The sequence below is a fragment of the Contarinia nasturtii genome, unplaced genomic scaffold, assembly GCF_009176525.2.
Source record: "Contarinia nasturtii isolate CC-2019 unplaced genomic scaffold, AAFC_CNas_1.1 Cnas_scaffold_493, whole genome shotgun sequence".
Taxonomy (NCBI): domain Eukaryota; kingdom Metazoa; phylum Arthropoda; class Insecta; order Diptera; family Cecidomyiidae; genus Contarinia; species Contarinia nasturtii.
The window spans coordinates 1,132,014-1,145,598 of record NW_022197846.1 but is presented as its reverse complement, the minus strand read 5'-3'; the positions used below and the strand labels follow the sequence as shown (position 1 = coordinate 1,145,598).

Below are 13,585 nucleotides of genomic sequence, written 5' to 3'. Positions count from 1 at the left end.
CAAAAATTGTTTCAAATAAATTAAAATTTTGTGAATAAATAAAATTACAAAAAACATGCGACATTTTCTTATTTTATTCAAATTTCTGTTCCGAGTCCAGAAGAGCAAAAAACAAATTGATATGATTCTTATTTTCATACCAGAATACATAATATCACCAAGTTTGATCACCTGCTGAACTCACTCACAGCTTATGAGATATTGACGGGGTTTTGTTATAAGTAAAATGTAACATAACCTCATTCTCATTAACCTACTTGAAATGAATTTTTTAAATTCCTACAGAAGATTTGCACACATTTTGAAATTTCAAAGGGTGCAACAAGGTGATTTTTATTTGCTTACTAACTAATAAATATTTTCTTAATAATACTAATTTGATTTACAAAATGGAAAATAGTGAGAACTTTGTTTTCCGCCGAGACACTGGGAACCAATATTTATCAGACAAATTGTCGAGACGCATTAAATAATGTTGAAGGTGCTGATCAATTCAAATGGGATCTACATGCTTATGTTGAAAATGAAAGCACGAAGGATTCGCAGAAATTGAAAAATGCATTAGAAGTGCTGGTGCATTTAGTGAAATCAGATTCAGATGACGTTCATCTAATCAAAAAAACCCTATATGCATTTGATTCGACTGATGGTTTAACCGATAAAGCCAAACGTTCTATTGGTAATTTAGTAATGCAATACATTCATTCGAACAATATGCCAAACGTTGCACTCGATGTAAGAGTTTTCTGACTAATTATATTTCAAAATCATAATAAGAGTTATTTTTAGTTTTTCAGCGATATAAAATTAAGTGAATTTTTTGCTGGCTTCAAATGTACGTTGATGTTGCTAGACCTGTTGTACATCAATGGACAGTTTGATAAAATTATCGAAATTGATATGGAAAATCGATCAAAAATATGGTCAAGCAAAACGAACTGTTCAAAATTTCTTGATGTATTAGTGTTTGGTGCTTGTTACAAATTGGTAAAAAAAATTTTAAAATTCTATAGTATACATATGTTTTTACTAAAGGGTTTTTATTCTAATCCAATCCATAATTAATTCACTACAGAATACAGCCGAATCATTTTATTATGCACATAAATTATGGTCAACAATTGAGAAAACATCACAATTCCGGCGAAGCCTCTCCTTCTTTGCGGCAATAACATTGAATCAAGGAAAATCAACGGAGGTCATTCAAATGCTAGAAAATCTGGAAACAAATTTTGTAGATGAACAAATTAAACTTTTAGCTTTAGCAGATGTTGGTAATGTTAAAGAAATAATTGAACGAGTTTCAACGTGGAAAGACAATAAAAAACTATCAAAACACAAAATATCCAAAAATGTGGTAAGCACAATATCTTGTTTTTGTTTTACAAAATGTTGGAAACTATTTTTGAATTTATTTCAGATGGATGGGATATACCAACGTGTACAGAAAAATTCAACAGCCGATGATCGAAAAAAGTTTCAGGAAACCTATAATGTGGTTATTGCAGAGAACGGTGTATCTATTGAGGTAAAAAATATATTAGATATATATTTCTTATTAATCCTTTTCAAAAATAACTTCTTTCCAGACTTTAGAACAGTTATTGGACAGAACCATAAATTCACGCATTACTATAAGGGGATGATATTTTACTTTACTTTACTAAACATATGTTTTATTTAATATTTCACAGTAGAACAAATACTTTTTCTAAAATGAAAGACACACCAACGAAATATGTGCGATGGTTCTGGTTATTATTATTTTTGCGACCGTCCACATCTCACACTCTTCTCACTCTTTCATATGTATGAATGCTAAAAAGGGGGAGGATGGGAGCGAAAAAAAATTCATAATTTTAAAATAAAACATTTATTTATTCTTTGGAAGATAAACTCCATGGTTGGTTTTTTTCAAATGTGTAAAAAGTTTGTTTTTAGATTCAAATGATGAACCACAAGTTACGCATATAGTATTATTCGGTTGATCAGATGATATTTGTTTCTTATTAGTTTCATTCTTGGCTGACGATAGTTCTGGTTCGGCTACATTTTGAGTTATTGTTTTGCCACTCTTTTTATTTTTGTGTTTTTTCTTTTTCTTTCCACAATCGTCACTCCATCGGTCTTCTTTCTCAGCATCGGAAATATTTCCAATATTAACATCTCCCAGTGAATCTTTAATGACTTCTAATTCATTTTCGCTATCGCTTTTATATTGTGTTTTAATCTTTTTCGACTTTTTTGCCTTTTTATTGACTTTCTTTTTCAACACACTTTCTTTTCCACTTTCTTCATCATCACTAAAGTTCTTGAGCTCTGATTCAGAATGATTGCTATCTTGATTATCGTTCATGTACAAATTATCCTCTTGCTGCATGTGTTTTTTAAGTCGTTCAGTATTCTCACGATGTTTCTTCGATGATTCATGGTTTTCAAAGGAGGATGGATTCTTAAATGACTTATTACATGCAAGGCAATACAAATCATCAATATAATAACCTGAAACATCATCATTATCGTTATCATCATCCACTATACCATCTTCGTTGACATCAATGTCACTTTCACTATCTGTGCCATAAGTTTGTTCCAATTGTCTAAGTTGTTCCTCGTGATCAACACTAAATAGATTTGTTTGATTTTTTTGCATTTCTTGCATTTCTTGAGCTTCTCGCTGATTCTTTTTCAACTGAGCCAATCGATGTTGTTGTTGTTTGATTCGATTCTGTTCGGCTTTTGTTTCAAGAACTTTTCGATATTCTTGTACTCGCTTGTCCCGTTTTCGCACAAAAGCAACCAATGCTCGAACCTCATCGTTCCGTTCTTTTCGCTTTTTTTGTGTAATTTTTTTCATTTCTTTCTCAACCTCACGCAATATTCTACGATCACGTATTTCGTTAATATTGTGTGGACAAAGCCATGTATAAGTTTTTTTTGTACAATAGCTTTGCCAATACGCATAAAATGGCCCAACAACAGTCTCATAATCACAAGTTGATGTACCGAATTTAGGAATTTTTTCGTATTCATTTGGTGAGTTCATGAATTCAATGTCCTCAGAAGCTAGCTGATCAAACACTTTTGCATAAACTATATAAAAGCCATTTTCATCGTTTCCATATCCTTTATAACAAGCAGCCGAAAAGTATGAAAAAATATCAAGTGATTCATCTTCATAATCTGTGTGACTTCCCCGTAAGATTTGCTCACGGTGATTGTCATACCTATTAAGTAATACAAAGGGAAAAATTATTTGGTGATATTTAGTATTAATCAGAAAGTTATTGTTCTTTTTGTGTAAAACTTACCAAGCACGCTCGTGTCCATCAGATAAAACGTCGTACGCCTGTTGTACCAGCAGAAATTGCTCTTTTGCTGCATCAATATTATCTAAGTTCTGGACATTTCAAAAATATACATAATTTGCACAAAAAAGCCATTTTATGTTATTGTAGTAATATAATAATAATTATTATACCTTGTCAGGATGAAATTTAAGTGCTAATCTTCGGTATGCTGTATCATTTTAATTGAAAATATTATCAAAAAATTCAAAAACAAAATGTTTATGGCATTGAAGTTGTTACCATTTTTTATTGCTTTTTCATCAGCATCTCGCTCGATTCCCAGGACTTCATAATGACACTTCATGATTATAACAAATTTATTATTTAAATTTACTATGAAAGGAAGTAAAATGAAATGCTGCTGAAATCTACGTCTTTATTTATTCAATATTAGTTGCCAAGTGCATTGAGCCAAAATAAAAACATATCGTCTGCACTTAGAACATGTGTTGTTGTACGTAAGTATTTTTACGGTTTGACAACTGATTAATGTCAGAGGCAGACACTTATACTTTGAAAAGCCAAGTACATATGAAACTTGAACTGAAAAATATTTTTGAATATAATAACACAAACAGAAGAAAAAATGTTCTTTGAATTAATTAATGAAATGTTAAAATTAAACAAAGAAAACGTGAACATTTATTTAAATATATATATATCGGAAATACTCAATAAATAATATCTAGTTAAATCTTTTCAAGTGGCGCCATCTTCAGTTAACATTGCTGAGAATTATTTGAAATGTAAACGATTTTTACAATGACGCTTAAATAAATGAGCAACCATTTCAACTGAATCTTTTGAAAGCAAAAACGGCGCTAAACATTTAATCAATATCATTTAAATTAGTGAAACAAAAGTATTGCTAAAAAAATGAACGGTGAGGTGTGCACGGATGTGCAAATATCAAAACTCATAACAAATTCTCGCGAACCGATAGTAGTTGAGACGAAAACAACTACAACTACAACGACAGTAACAAAGCGAATTTGTATTGCCAATGATGCAAATATTGATATAACGGATATTCAATCCCTTTTGGATATTAAAGATATTCCGCAAACAAAAGCAATTGATTGTACTAAGTTACCGCCAAAACCAGACGTCACAACAAACAAAGTGACAACACTCGATACGACGAAATGTAAATCAACCGGATTGGATTTAAATAAAAGTATACCTTCATTGCTGTCATCAACTAAAATTGATGCTTTAGCTGACTTGAATGAAATAGAAACCTGTGTGTTTTCAACGAATTCATCAAAAAGTGACAAACACTTTAAGGTGGCGGACAGAAATATCGATAAAAAGAAAAAATCAATGGAAGCGCAACGAAAAAAAATATCCGGACGATCAATGTCGACCACAAACGATGCCAACAAAAATAAATATATTGATGGTTTGATCAACGAATACATGACATTGGAAAAAAGGCCACGACGAGAAAAAGTGGCAAATATACAAGAACCATCACCATCTGAGACCAAAGATCTATCTGCAATTTTTGAACTTTCAAGTGAATCTATCAATTCACCGGAACTTCCAAGATCAACGAGTATTTCCCCGATTGAATTTGATGCATTTGACAATGAAAACAACTATGCTGATCCAATTGATAACCTGATGGAATCTCCCAAAGTGATTGCATCCACAACTAGTACTAAGAGAAAAGAAAAGAAAACACACAAACGCTTATTATCAACAGTCACAAATGAGGAAGACGCAGTTCAAGCAACTGAAAACTTTTCGAAGCGGACAAGAAATTCGAAGAAAGTCCCAAAAGAATCGAAAAGGGAAAAGCCATCAATTAAAAAAGAAACACCACAACAGCAACAACCTCTAGATTCTATGAATTTATGTCAAAATATTAAAAAATCTCAAATAAAGATTTATTCACCGTCGGCTCGAGGAAAACTACGAGCTGATGCTGACAACAGAATGGTTCTTACAAAGAAAATGATTGAAAAGAAGCTGCAAAAATATCCACAATCATCGGAGTTACTTCAACGACTTGGTAAATCAAATGAAATGATCGTTGATGCGGATTCTCGACTAATCTACTATTTGGGGGAGAATGGTAAAAAGGAGCCTTTCTATTATTAATTAATTCTTATTGATTCTTTTTCAATTATTTGTCGATTATTTTAAATTAATTGTATTCTTTTCTTTGTGATTTTACCCTTAGGTAAAAAAGAGGAGGATGAAGCAAACGACATGGACTTTTTATCACTTTTGCAAAAACGAAGCAAGCCATTGCTCGTTAAGGAAAAATACACCAACTGAAAACGATAATAATCCTTCATAGTATGTTTAGTTATTAAGTTATTTAATGCTTGTCAAAGAACAGAAAACTCAAATAAGAATTAGTAAAAATTAAAATATATAAATATATATGTATTCTTCACAATATTTCATGTTGTAAAGTAAACAAAAAATAAATAAAAACATTTTGTGAGTAAAAATGTGTTTAAACTGGAGTTGGTTCTGTGCATCAGAACATACCCTGTCAAATCGTTCGTTTGACATTTACTGCAAACAAATATATATGCTTTAATTAGGAAAAAAATATTTACCCAATTGAGCCGTGTAGTAGAAAGCAGTATTACAAATAATAGAAATCGAGATGGCTGGCGTTCATCATCGGGAAGCAATTCAAAAGCAAATTCACCAGGACTGGGCGAATCGTGAATATATCGAAGTTATAACTACCAGCATCAAACGAATTACTGATTTCCTTAATTCTTTTGGTATGTTTTATATTTAATCTGAAGTTACACTCCAATTATTTTTCAATATAAACTTAGAGGCTAATTTACATATACTGAATAAGATATTTTATGATAAATGATTTATTTTAGATATGTCTTGCCGATCACGATTAGCTGTTTTAAATGAAAAATTGACCGTGTTAGAGCGTCGCATCGACTATTTGGAAGCGTGCGTGACAAAAGGTGAAACTCTAACTTAAACCCATGAAATTCAATTCATTTATGGATATCACAACCAAACAAAAACAGTTTAAATCTATTAATGTCAATAAAAATAAGGCTTAAAATGAGAATTCAATTAATTTTATTCATTTAATCCCCAATCGATGAAATGAAACATTTTTATTATATTTAAAGAAAAAGAAAGAAAGAAATATACATCAATAATTTATTTATTCCTTTGACTTGGAATTTCCGTTTGATACGGTAGAGCTACTCGACGTTAAATTAGAATTCGTTGTGATTTCGGATCCATAGTTGCCGGAAATTGTACCGGCTGTATTTGGACTGGTTGTCGTTAGAGCTGTCGTTGATGAAGTGGAAAGATTCGTACCAACATTGCTTCCATCGCCAATTTCTAATTGTTTCAATAACCGATATAGGCCAGCTGCTTCTTTAATGCGGCTAAATTCAACGCAAAATGTTTCTACTTCAATGAATAATTCTTTTACATTGATAATTTTATTACGAATCAGGCTTTGCAGGAAAACGCATAATAGGCGCACTAGTCGTGTTTGTATATATTTATCAGTGATTGTTTCGCATGTTGAAATACAATTACTGATATACAAATATACAAATTCGGTAGGTAAATCCACGGATGTTGTTAGACGATTTACGACCTCCATTGAATATAGTGACATTTCCATATTAACCAATACATTAAAATATTCTGTGATTTGATCTGAATTCATTAGCTTTAATAATATTTCAATTGCAACCAGTGGGTTATTTTCCACAAGTAGAGGCAATTTTGCTGGTGTTAGGCCGATATTATTTACAACATTTGGATCTTTTTCCAATTCATTGAGTAACACTTGTCGATCTTGTATATTTAACACCTAAAATGATCAGAAAATAATGCAATTATATAGAGATGATCCTATAAGTTTTACTATTTTAATAGAAAATTTTGTTCAAAAAGTAAGATTTCCAAATGATATCATTTCCTATATGATATATAGGAGGGAGGAGGATTAGACTCAATCTAATACTAACAAACAACCTTTCGTTTAATCAAGACAATAATCGTCTTTTTTAGACAGAAAATGGGCCATATACCAAATTAATCAGCTGACTGGATGTTAATTTATTTTTTGTTTTTCACATGGGATTTAATACCTCTGTAAATGCCTGTTTTAAAATACGTGCGGCTTCAAGACAATTGTCCAATTCATTGGCTGATGACGGTCGTACAGACGTTATCGATAATGCAGTCACACCATCGACTGCAAAAATAGACTCGGTTGATGAAATTTGTTGTTTAGTTTCTATTGCTTTTGTTCTTTTGCTAGATGTTGGTGTTGCTGAAATTGAACCGAGTGATATGTCGTAAATTGGTTTATGCCATGCAGGATTTGTTACGTTAAACCAAACTAATTCATCTTCGACGGGACAAATAGGCGGTGCAACGGTTATGAATTCTGGTTGGAAAACATTTTTTAGCGGTGTGTCTGGCTGATTAAATCCATCCATTAAATCTTTAATGGCCGTATCGGAATGACCATGAACATTTGGAGTTGGAATAATGTTCATGAGTGAATGACGAACGGTTGAAGGTAATTCCTTTGAATGTTCCAAGTACGCTTTGATTGTATTCAAGTCCAATTGCAGTGGTAATGTCTCTTGCTGAATAATTTGGGCGGGAGTCAGTTTACTCAATTCTTTTGTGCCAAAATTGAGTAATTGTGTAACAAATCGCTTTTCAATTAAATTCACTTTAGATACAATTATAATTGATTCACCGGCATTTAAGATAACTGATGTGAATGGCGTTTCGATATGACTTCCATTCTCTTGAAATAAATCTTGCATAACAAAATAAGCACATATCTTTTGCACAATGCCCGACAAATCACCTTGACGAACTAATGCTGTTAATAAAGTTCCAACTATAAAATACATAAAAAAATTATATTAATACTTTTTTCGCTCATGTTATGTGTGATAAGTAGATAGTGTTGTTATTCACCGCTTAAATAGTCATTTTTGTTAAAACGTTTTTGAACGGACGACGATATACATTCTAATGTTTGGTTTTCCACATTTTTCCCCGTTAGTAACCTGAAAAATATAAAATTTGTTTCTTGGTAATATTAAAGCGTATTAATTTAAAAAAACAAACTCATTTTACTCACTCGTATAAGTACAAATAATCCAACGAAGCTTTTGACATTTCTATTTATTTTTTAATATTCTGATAAAGCAATTTACTTATGTTTTTGACAACGTTAGTCGCCGACATATATCTAAAGATTGTTGTTGTTGTTTCATTCCGTTTTCTGTCAAATATCATGGTATCCGCAGGTATTTTGTTCATTTCAATATGATTTGTCAAAATGTGGTATATATGTATACATATTTCATTACTCACATAAAACATTTTTAGTATAGCGCAACTGCCGCTCCATCTAATGTAAACTTGAAATGTGACGTGAGTAATCAGTACAGCTGTTTCCGTTCATGTTATGCTAATTTGGTCTTTTGTGAATTTATTTTTCGCAATCACAAGCTGTCTGTCACAATTTTGAAGCACAGTTCTAAAACACATTGATCGCAAATTAATCTTTGTTGATAAGTGATCAATTGTCGAACGAGAAAATAATCTAATGTTGATTGTGGAGTCAAATTAAGTTAGCATTTTTATAAAAAAAGACTTGTAGCTATGTTTGTTTTCTATAAAACATATGGAAACACAAAAAAAAACAAAAGTAATGATTCAACCTTGAATTTCTGTGTTTGTTCCGTGAAATAAAATCACTTTATACAATTCAGATGAAATTTATTCAATAATTTGTTGTTGACGTGTAATCGTGACATTATATAATGATAAAAGACAATTGAATAAACGGTCTGTTTTTTGAAGACGGAACCAGACATATGGGATTTGATTAAATTATCTGATTCCATATATTTTCCATAATGATTCAAAAATGAAAGTCATAATTCTGGAAGACGTACATTTGAATTAACTGTGTATTGTGTAAACAATCGTGTTATTATATATAATAGTTGTTTTTTTTGTTTGTGTTTTAATTTAGAGACAATGTAATGTGGAAGGAGTATAGAATGATGTTACTTTAAGTTTGGTATTGCCCGAAGCAGCTAAATTTGGCATTCCAACATTTTCTCCAGTTTTTCGTTAATCTAAGAAGAAAGTGGTCCAGAATGGCCACAAATAATACAGCCAATGAACGGGTTGATCAAATAGCAATTGAAGATTTATATCCAGCATTGGTACAATGTTTTGGCACAATTTTATGCGGGTAATCAATTCATTGAACAATTGAATTTATAAAATTCATCATATAATTATACTTTTAGCTATATTGCTGGTCGACTAAAGATTATAACAAACGCCGATACTAAAGGTTTAAATACATTTGTTGGCACGTTTGCGTTACCATCCCTTATATTTACATCGCTCGTCACGTTGGATTGGAAAACGGTGAACTGGATATTCTTACTGGCTATTCTCATTTCAAAGTGTATAATATTTTTTGCTGTTGGTATTGTTTCACTTTTAATGACAAAACCCACAAACTTCGGCAGAGCAGGCATTTTAGCTATATTTTGCACACAAAGCAATGATTTTGCTATTGGTTCACCCATTGTGAACGCACTTTACCATAAGGCACATCCAGAATATGCATCGTATTTATACCTTATGGCTCCATTGTCACTTGCAATCCTCAACCCAATTGGATATATTTTCCTCGAATTGTCAAGCGTTAAGAAACCAGCCACCCCCACTCAAGTTTGTCATCATTTGTATATATGAAAAACAAATCCGTTTGAAATTAACTAAACCATTTTCAGGTTGAAAGTGCTGAGACCGCACAAACAGCATTAAATCAAGATGGTCCCAAAAAAGTTACACTAATAAAAGAAGCATTGAAGTCCATCATTTTGAATCCAATTTTGTTTATGACAGTCTTTGGAGTTATTGGTGGATTTTTGTTAAGCAGTTTACCGCCAGTGATCGCCGGTGTTTTAGATGTTTTTGGAAAATCTTTTTCAGCTACAGCTCTATTTCTGCTGGGACTTCGAATGGTTGATAGTACCAAATATTTTTGTGGGCCTGAACTATTAACACCCATAATATTGATAATAATGAAAGAGTATGTACCAGTTGTATTTTAAATTGTTCTTAATGTGAAACGTAGTTTATTTTTGCTCAAAGTTAAACGAAATTGAATACTGGTTTTGGAGACTACCAGAAAATATTGAGAATTCGGGTTTTCGGCATTCGATAAGGATTGGCAACATGCCTTTTCAAATTGTAGTGTGGTCTCAAGTTTCACATTAAGCATTGTATTATGAATTACGTACAATATTCAGCCGTTAAATTAAAAACATATTTTTAATTTTAACATACATCACACAGGTTAGCACTACCATTGGTCATACGTCAAACAATAAATATCATTGATCCAAGTAGCTCACTCACCGAAACAACCGACTTGAGTACATTTGGTTTTCTTTACGGAACATTCCCAGCAGGTATTGATATTTCGGGTTTCACTTTTTCGTCGTTCGTTGTTCATATCTCGTTAGTTTCTTCCCACCTCACCGAAACAGTTTCAAGTTAGATTTTTTTTTGTTTCCATTCGTTGTAGCACCTGGAGCGTTCGTGATTGCTACTAAATATGATGCGGATGTGGATTTAGTTGCGAGCAGTATGGTTGCTTGTACATTTATTAGTGGACCAATAATATTTATTTCAGCGAAAATGATTTCTCTCACCAATTTACAGCCATCAGATTTCTTCCCTGAGCTGGAAGCATTTTCGTTCGATATATCAATTATCGGAATTTTAATGGGAACTGCAACAATAATACTGTTCACAGTAACTAAAAGGCACCAAAAGATGCCACATAAAGTCACATGTTGTTTGCTTATCTCTCAAATCATTGTATGCATTGGTGTTATGATATGGTCATATTTTGGTATGGAGTCAATCCCTGTATTTTATACACAATTCATACTGTATACGTTTGGTTGCCTAAGCAGTCGCATTTGGTGCGGTATCAGTGCGATTTCAATGCTATTCATTCAATATAGAAGTTTATGCTTTGTTTTGAAAATGGTTCCAATTTTTGTAAGTGATTAAATCTGTTATCATTAGAAAAAAAAACAATACAATAGAATATATAAGTCTAATACATCTAATAATTTAAATAGATGGCAGTTGGTTGGGGTATTCCAGCAATTATCATAGGATTTTTGTTAATCTTTGATAGAGAAAACATTTTGCCTACCACTAAAAGAAATCCAAATTTTCAATATGGAAATGCACAAGCAGCTATTTCATTGTTTATTCTGGTCATAACTTTTATTGGTGAGAATAAAACCACTTAATAATTATCTTTATTTCAATAGGTTTAAATCAATCATTTAATAATTTTATTTGATCACAACAATTTGACAGTTACTATTGGGTGCCTAGTCCTGCACCAAAGATATAAGAGACGGGTTGAAAACTATTTATCACTTACAAAGGAACTATCTACTGAGTCCGTGAATACAAAGGATACATACATTAGTAACGCTGAACGCAACACATATATAAATACAGATAATAGTGAACAAGATACAACGAGAAATAGAGTTAGACCAGCAATTTCATCGCAAGGTAGTTGCACAAGCAACGTAACAGTTTCAGACATTGAAGATTTATGCAAATCAAATGGCAATAACAATACCATACGCCCAAACGAATTGTGCGATTCTTCATATGCGTGTAGCGGTTCATCTCGCCAACATTGCCAAGAACTGGTGCGAGACTATAATCAACAGCAACAATTGGAATTTCAAGAATTTTATAATAGCATACAAAGTCTACGACACACAGTCGTATTAATCCTATTGCTATGTTCTATGTTTGTGGTGTGTATAATTTTATCATAGATTTTTTTTTTCGCTTACATTATATTCGTTTAATCCAAATTCTTATACAGTCGATTGCCTTATCGGTGTGGACCCTAATTATGGAAGGAATGTCTGGCATTTATATAGAATTGTCATTTTTGGAAGCTTTCTTGAATTTTGGACAGGTAATGCTTGTTGCAGCTTGTTTCATCACCGACACCGATGAATTCTGGAAGATTATTGGACGCTATTGGCGCAAGCTATCTCAATTCAATCGAAATCGGAACATACCACAAATGCCAATGCCAGGCTCATCCTCTCCTAGCGCAAGTAATGACAACAAAACAAAAATTATTTGTGACCAGTTTATTCGACATCATCTAGATAATTGCAAATTAGCCATCGGATCAGATCGCTTCGCACACTGTCAACTGTACAAAGAAGCATTTTATGGATCAACTTTTGTAAATTGGCTTATTACAGGTACATTTAGTAATAATATGTTTTATTGAGTCTTTGCTTTTGATTTCACCATAATTCATTCTATTTTATATCTTTTTTATTGAAGTGGGCCTTGCAACCGATCGACGCAGTGCCATTAATTTTGCCAATTATCTGATCGATGGAGACATTTTGCATCACATTAATGACGTAAAAAAATTTTATGACCGTGACATTATCTATTGTTTCAGTGTCTAATATTATATTAGACTTTTTATTTTATTTTTATGATGAATTGTGATATTTATTTTGTTTTCACATAAGTTTTCTCTTCTAATAATATTAAAATATTATGCAATCCATGGTTTGTATGATTTTAATGTTATTTGGAAGAATTTCCAGTATATTTTTGTGTCCTATTTAAATCAATCATAAATGATTTGACTTATATCGGCATATCGATTTCGAAAACGTTACCTAAACCAAAATCAAGTTTTTTTTCTTATTTAAATTTTTAAAAATGTTTTTACTGCATTATTATTGCAACCAATTTATACAAATATATAGTAATGCGATAATGTTTTACAAAGCTGTCTATGAGGAATAGCTTTGATTATGGACAACAATACATTTTATCTTTAGTTTATGTCCAAAGATTTTGAAGATTGTTAAAAATATATGAAAGTTCCTGCATTCTATTCTTATACTAGCTGATAGTGGACTGCAAAATATTGTGAAAATATAAAAATGAATATTAAAAATATCTAAGCGCAAAATGTAGTTTATTTTACAATTCTATTAAAAATGTCATTCTAACCATGGTAAGTAAAAATGCAGAGATTTTCGTAAACAAAACTTTATTAAACAAAATACAGCATTTACAAAGAATAAAAAATATCATAGTTTGATATAAACAAAAACTGAAATGAAATC

General features: G+C 31.7%; 6 protein-coding genes across 7 annotated transcripts; 4 read left to right on the top strand and 2 right to left on the bottom strand.

The window, feature by feature from the left end:
• Positions 1 to 208: 208 nt before the first annotated feature.
• On the top strand, positions 209 to 1,896 carry LOC116339255 (pentatricopeptide repeat-containing protein 2, mitochondrial-like). The gene is made up of 6 exons (XM_031765027.1): positions 209 to 326; positions 401 to 735; positions 790 to 987; positions 1,076 to 1,357; positions 1,421 to 1,528; positions 1,590 to 1,896. The coding sequence occupies exons 1-6, from the start codon at positions 263 to 265 to the stop codon at positions 1,644 to 1,646; spliced, it is 1,044 nt and encodes a 347-aa protein (XP_031620887.1). The 5' UTR covers positions 209 to 262; the 3' UTR covers positions 1,647 to 1,896.
• Positions 1,855 to 3,824, bottom strand: LOC116339254 (dnaJ homolog subfamily C member 21). Its single transcript, XM_031765026.1, has 4 exons — positions 3,591 to 3,824; positions 3,482 to 3,519; positions 3,312 to 3,400; positions 1,855 to 3,227 (listed from the first exon to the last, which is right to left on the bottom strand). Exons 1-4 carry the CDS (start codon positions 3,652 to 3,654, stop codon positions 1,874 to 1,876), a joined length of 1,545 nt encoding a protein of 514 aa, XP_031620886.1. The 5' UTR covers positions 3,655 to 3,824; the 3' UTR covers positions 1,855 to 1,873.
• Positions 3,825 to 4,114: 290 nt separating this feature from the next.
• Positions 4,115 to 5,731, top strand: LOC116339164. The gene is made up of 2 exons (XM_031764872.1): positions 4,115 to 5,430; positions 5,539 to 5,731. Exons 1-2 carry the CDS (start codon positions 4,227 to 4,229, stop codon positions 5,634 to 5,636), a joined length of 1,302 nt encoding a protein of 433 aa, XP_031620732.1. The 5' UTR covers positions 4,115 to 4,226; the 3' UTR covers positions 5,637 to 5,731.
• A 157-nt stretch (positions 5,732 to 5,888) lies between these two features.
• Positions 5,889 to 6,414, top strand: LOC116339283 (protein BRICK1). Its single transcript, XM_031765072.1, has 2 exons — positions 5,889 to 6,100; positions 6,212 to 6,414. The coding sequence occupies exons 1-2, from the start codon at positions 5,977 to 5,979 to the stop codon at positions 6,319 to 6,321; spliced, it is 234 nt and encodes a 77-aa protein (XP_031620932.1). The 5' UTR covers positions 5,889 to 5,976; the 3' UTR covers positions 6,322 to 6,414.
• Positions 6,415 to 6,497: 83 nt separating this feature from the next.
• LOC116339282 (CCR4-NOT transcription complex subunit 11) lies at positions 6,498 to 8,735 on the bottom strand. Its single transcript, XM_031765071.1, has 4 exons — positions 8,479 to 8,735; positions 8,313 to 8,404; positions 7,463 to 8,232; positions 6,498 to 7,182 (listed from the first exon to the last, which is right to left on the bottom strand). The coding sequence occupies exons 1-4, from the start codon at positions 8,514 to 8,516 to the stop codon at positions 6,514 to 6,516; spliced, it is 1,569 nt and encodes a 522-aa protein (XP_031620931.1). The 5' UTR covers positions 8,517 to 8,735; the 3' UTR covers positions 6,498 to 6,513.
• Positions 8,736 to 8,806: 71 nt separating this feature from the next.
• On the top strand, positions 8,807 to 13,428 carry LOC116339281 (integral membrane protein GPR155). Of its 2 annotated transcripts, none has more exons than XM_031765070.1 (10): positions 8,807 to 8,973; positions 9,382 to 9,606; positions 9,665 to 10,097; positions 10,160 to 10,461; positions 10,728 to 10,843; positions 10,960 to 11,441; positions 11,525 to 11,681; positions 11,772 to 12,229; positions 12,301 to 12,694; positions 12,780 to 13,428. In XM_031765070.1, exons 2-10 carry the CDS (start codon positions 9,509 to 9,511, stop codon positions 12,908 to 12,910), a joined length of 2,571 nt encoding a protein of 856 aa, XP_031620930.1. In that variant the 5' UTR covers positions 8,807 to 8,973; positions 9,382 to 9,508; the 3' UTR covers positions 12,911 to 13,428. The 2 variants fall into 2 exon arrangements, with proteins under 2 accessions (XP_031620930.1, XP_031620929.1); XM_031765069.1 differs by having other exon boundaries at positions 8,807 to 9,051.
• The last annotated feature ends 157 nt before the right edge of the window (positions 13,429 to 13,585 follow it).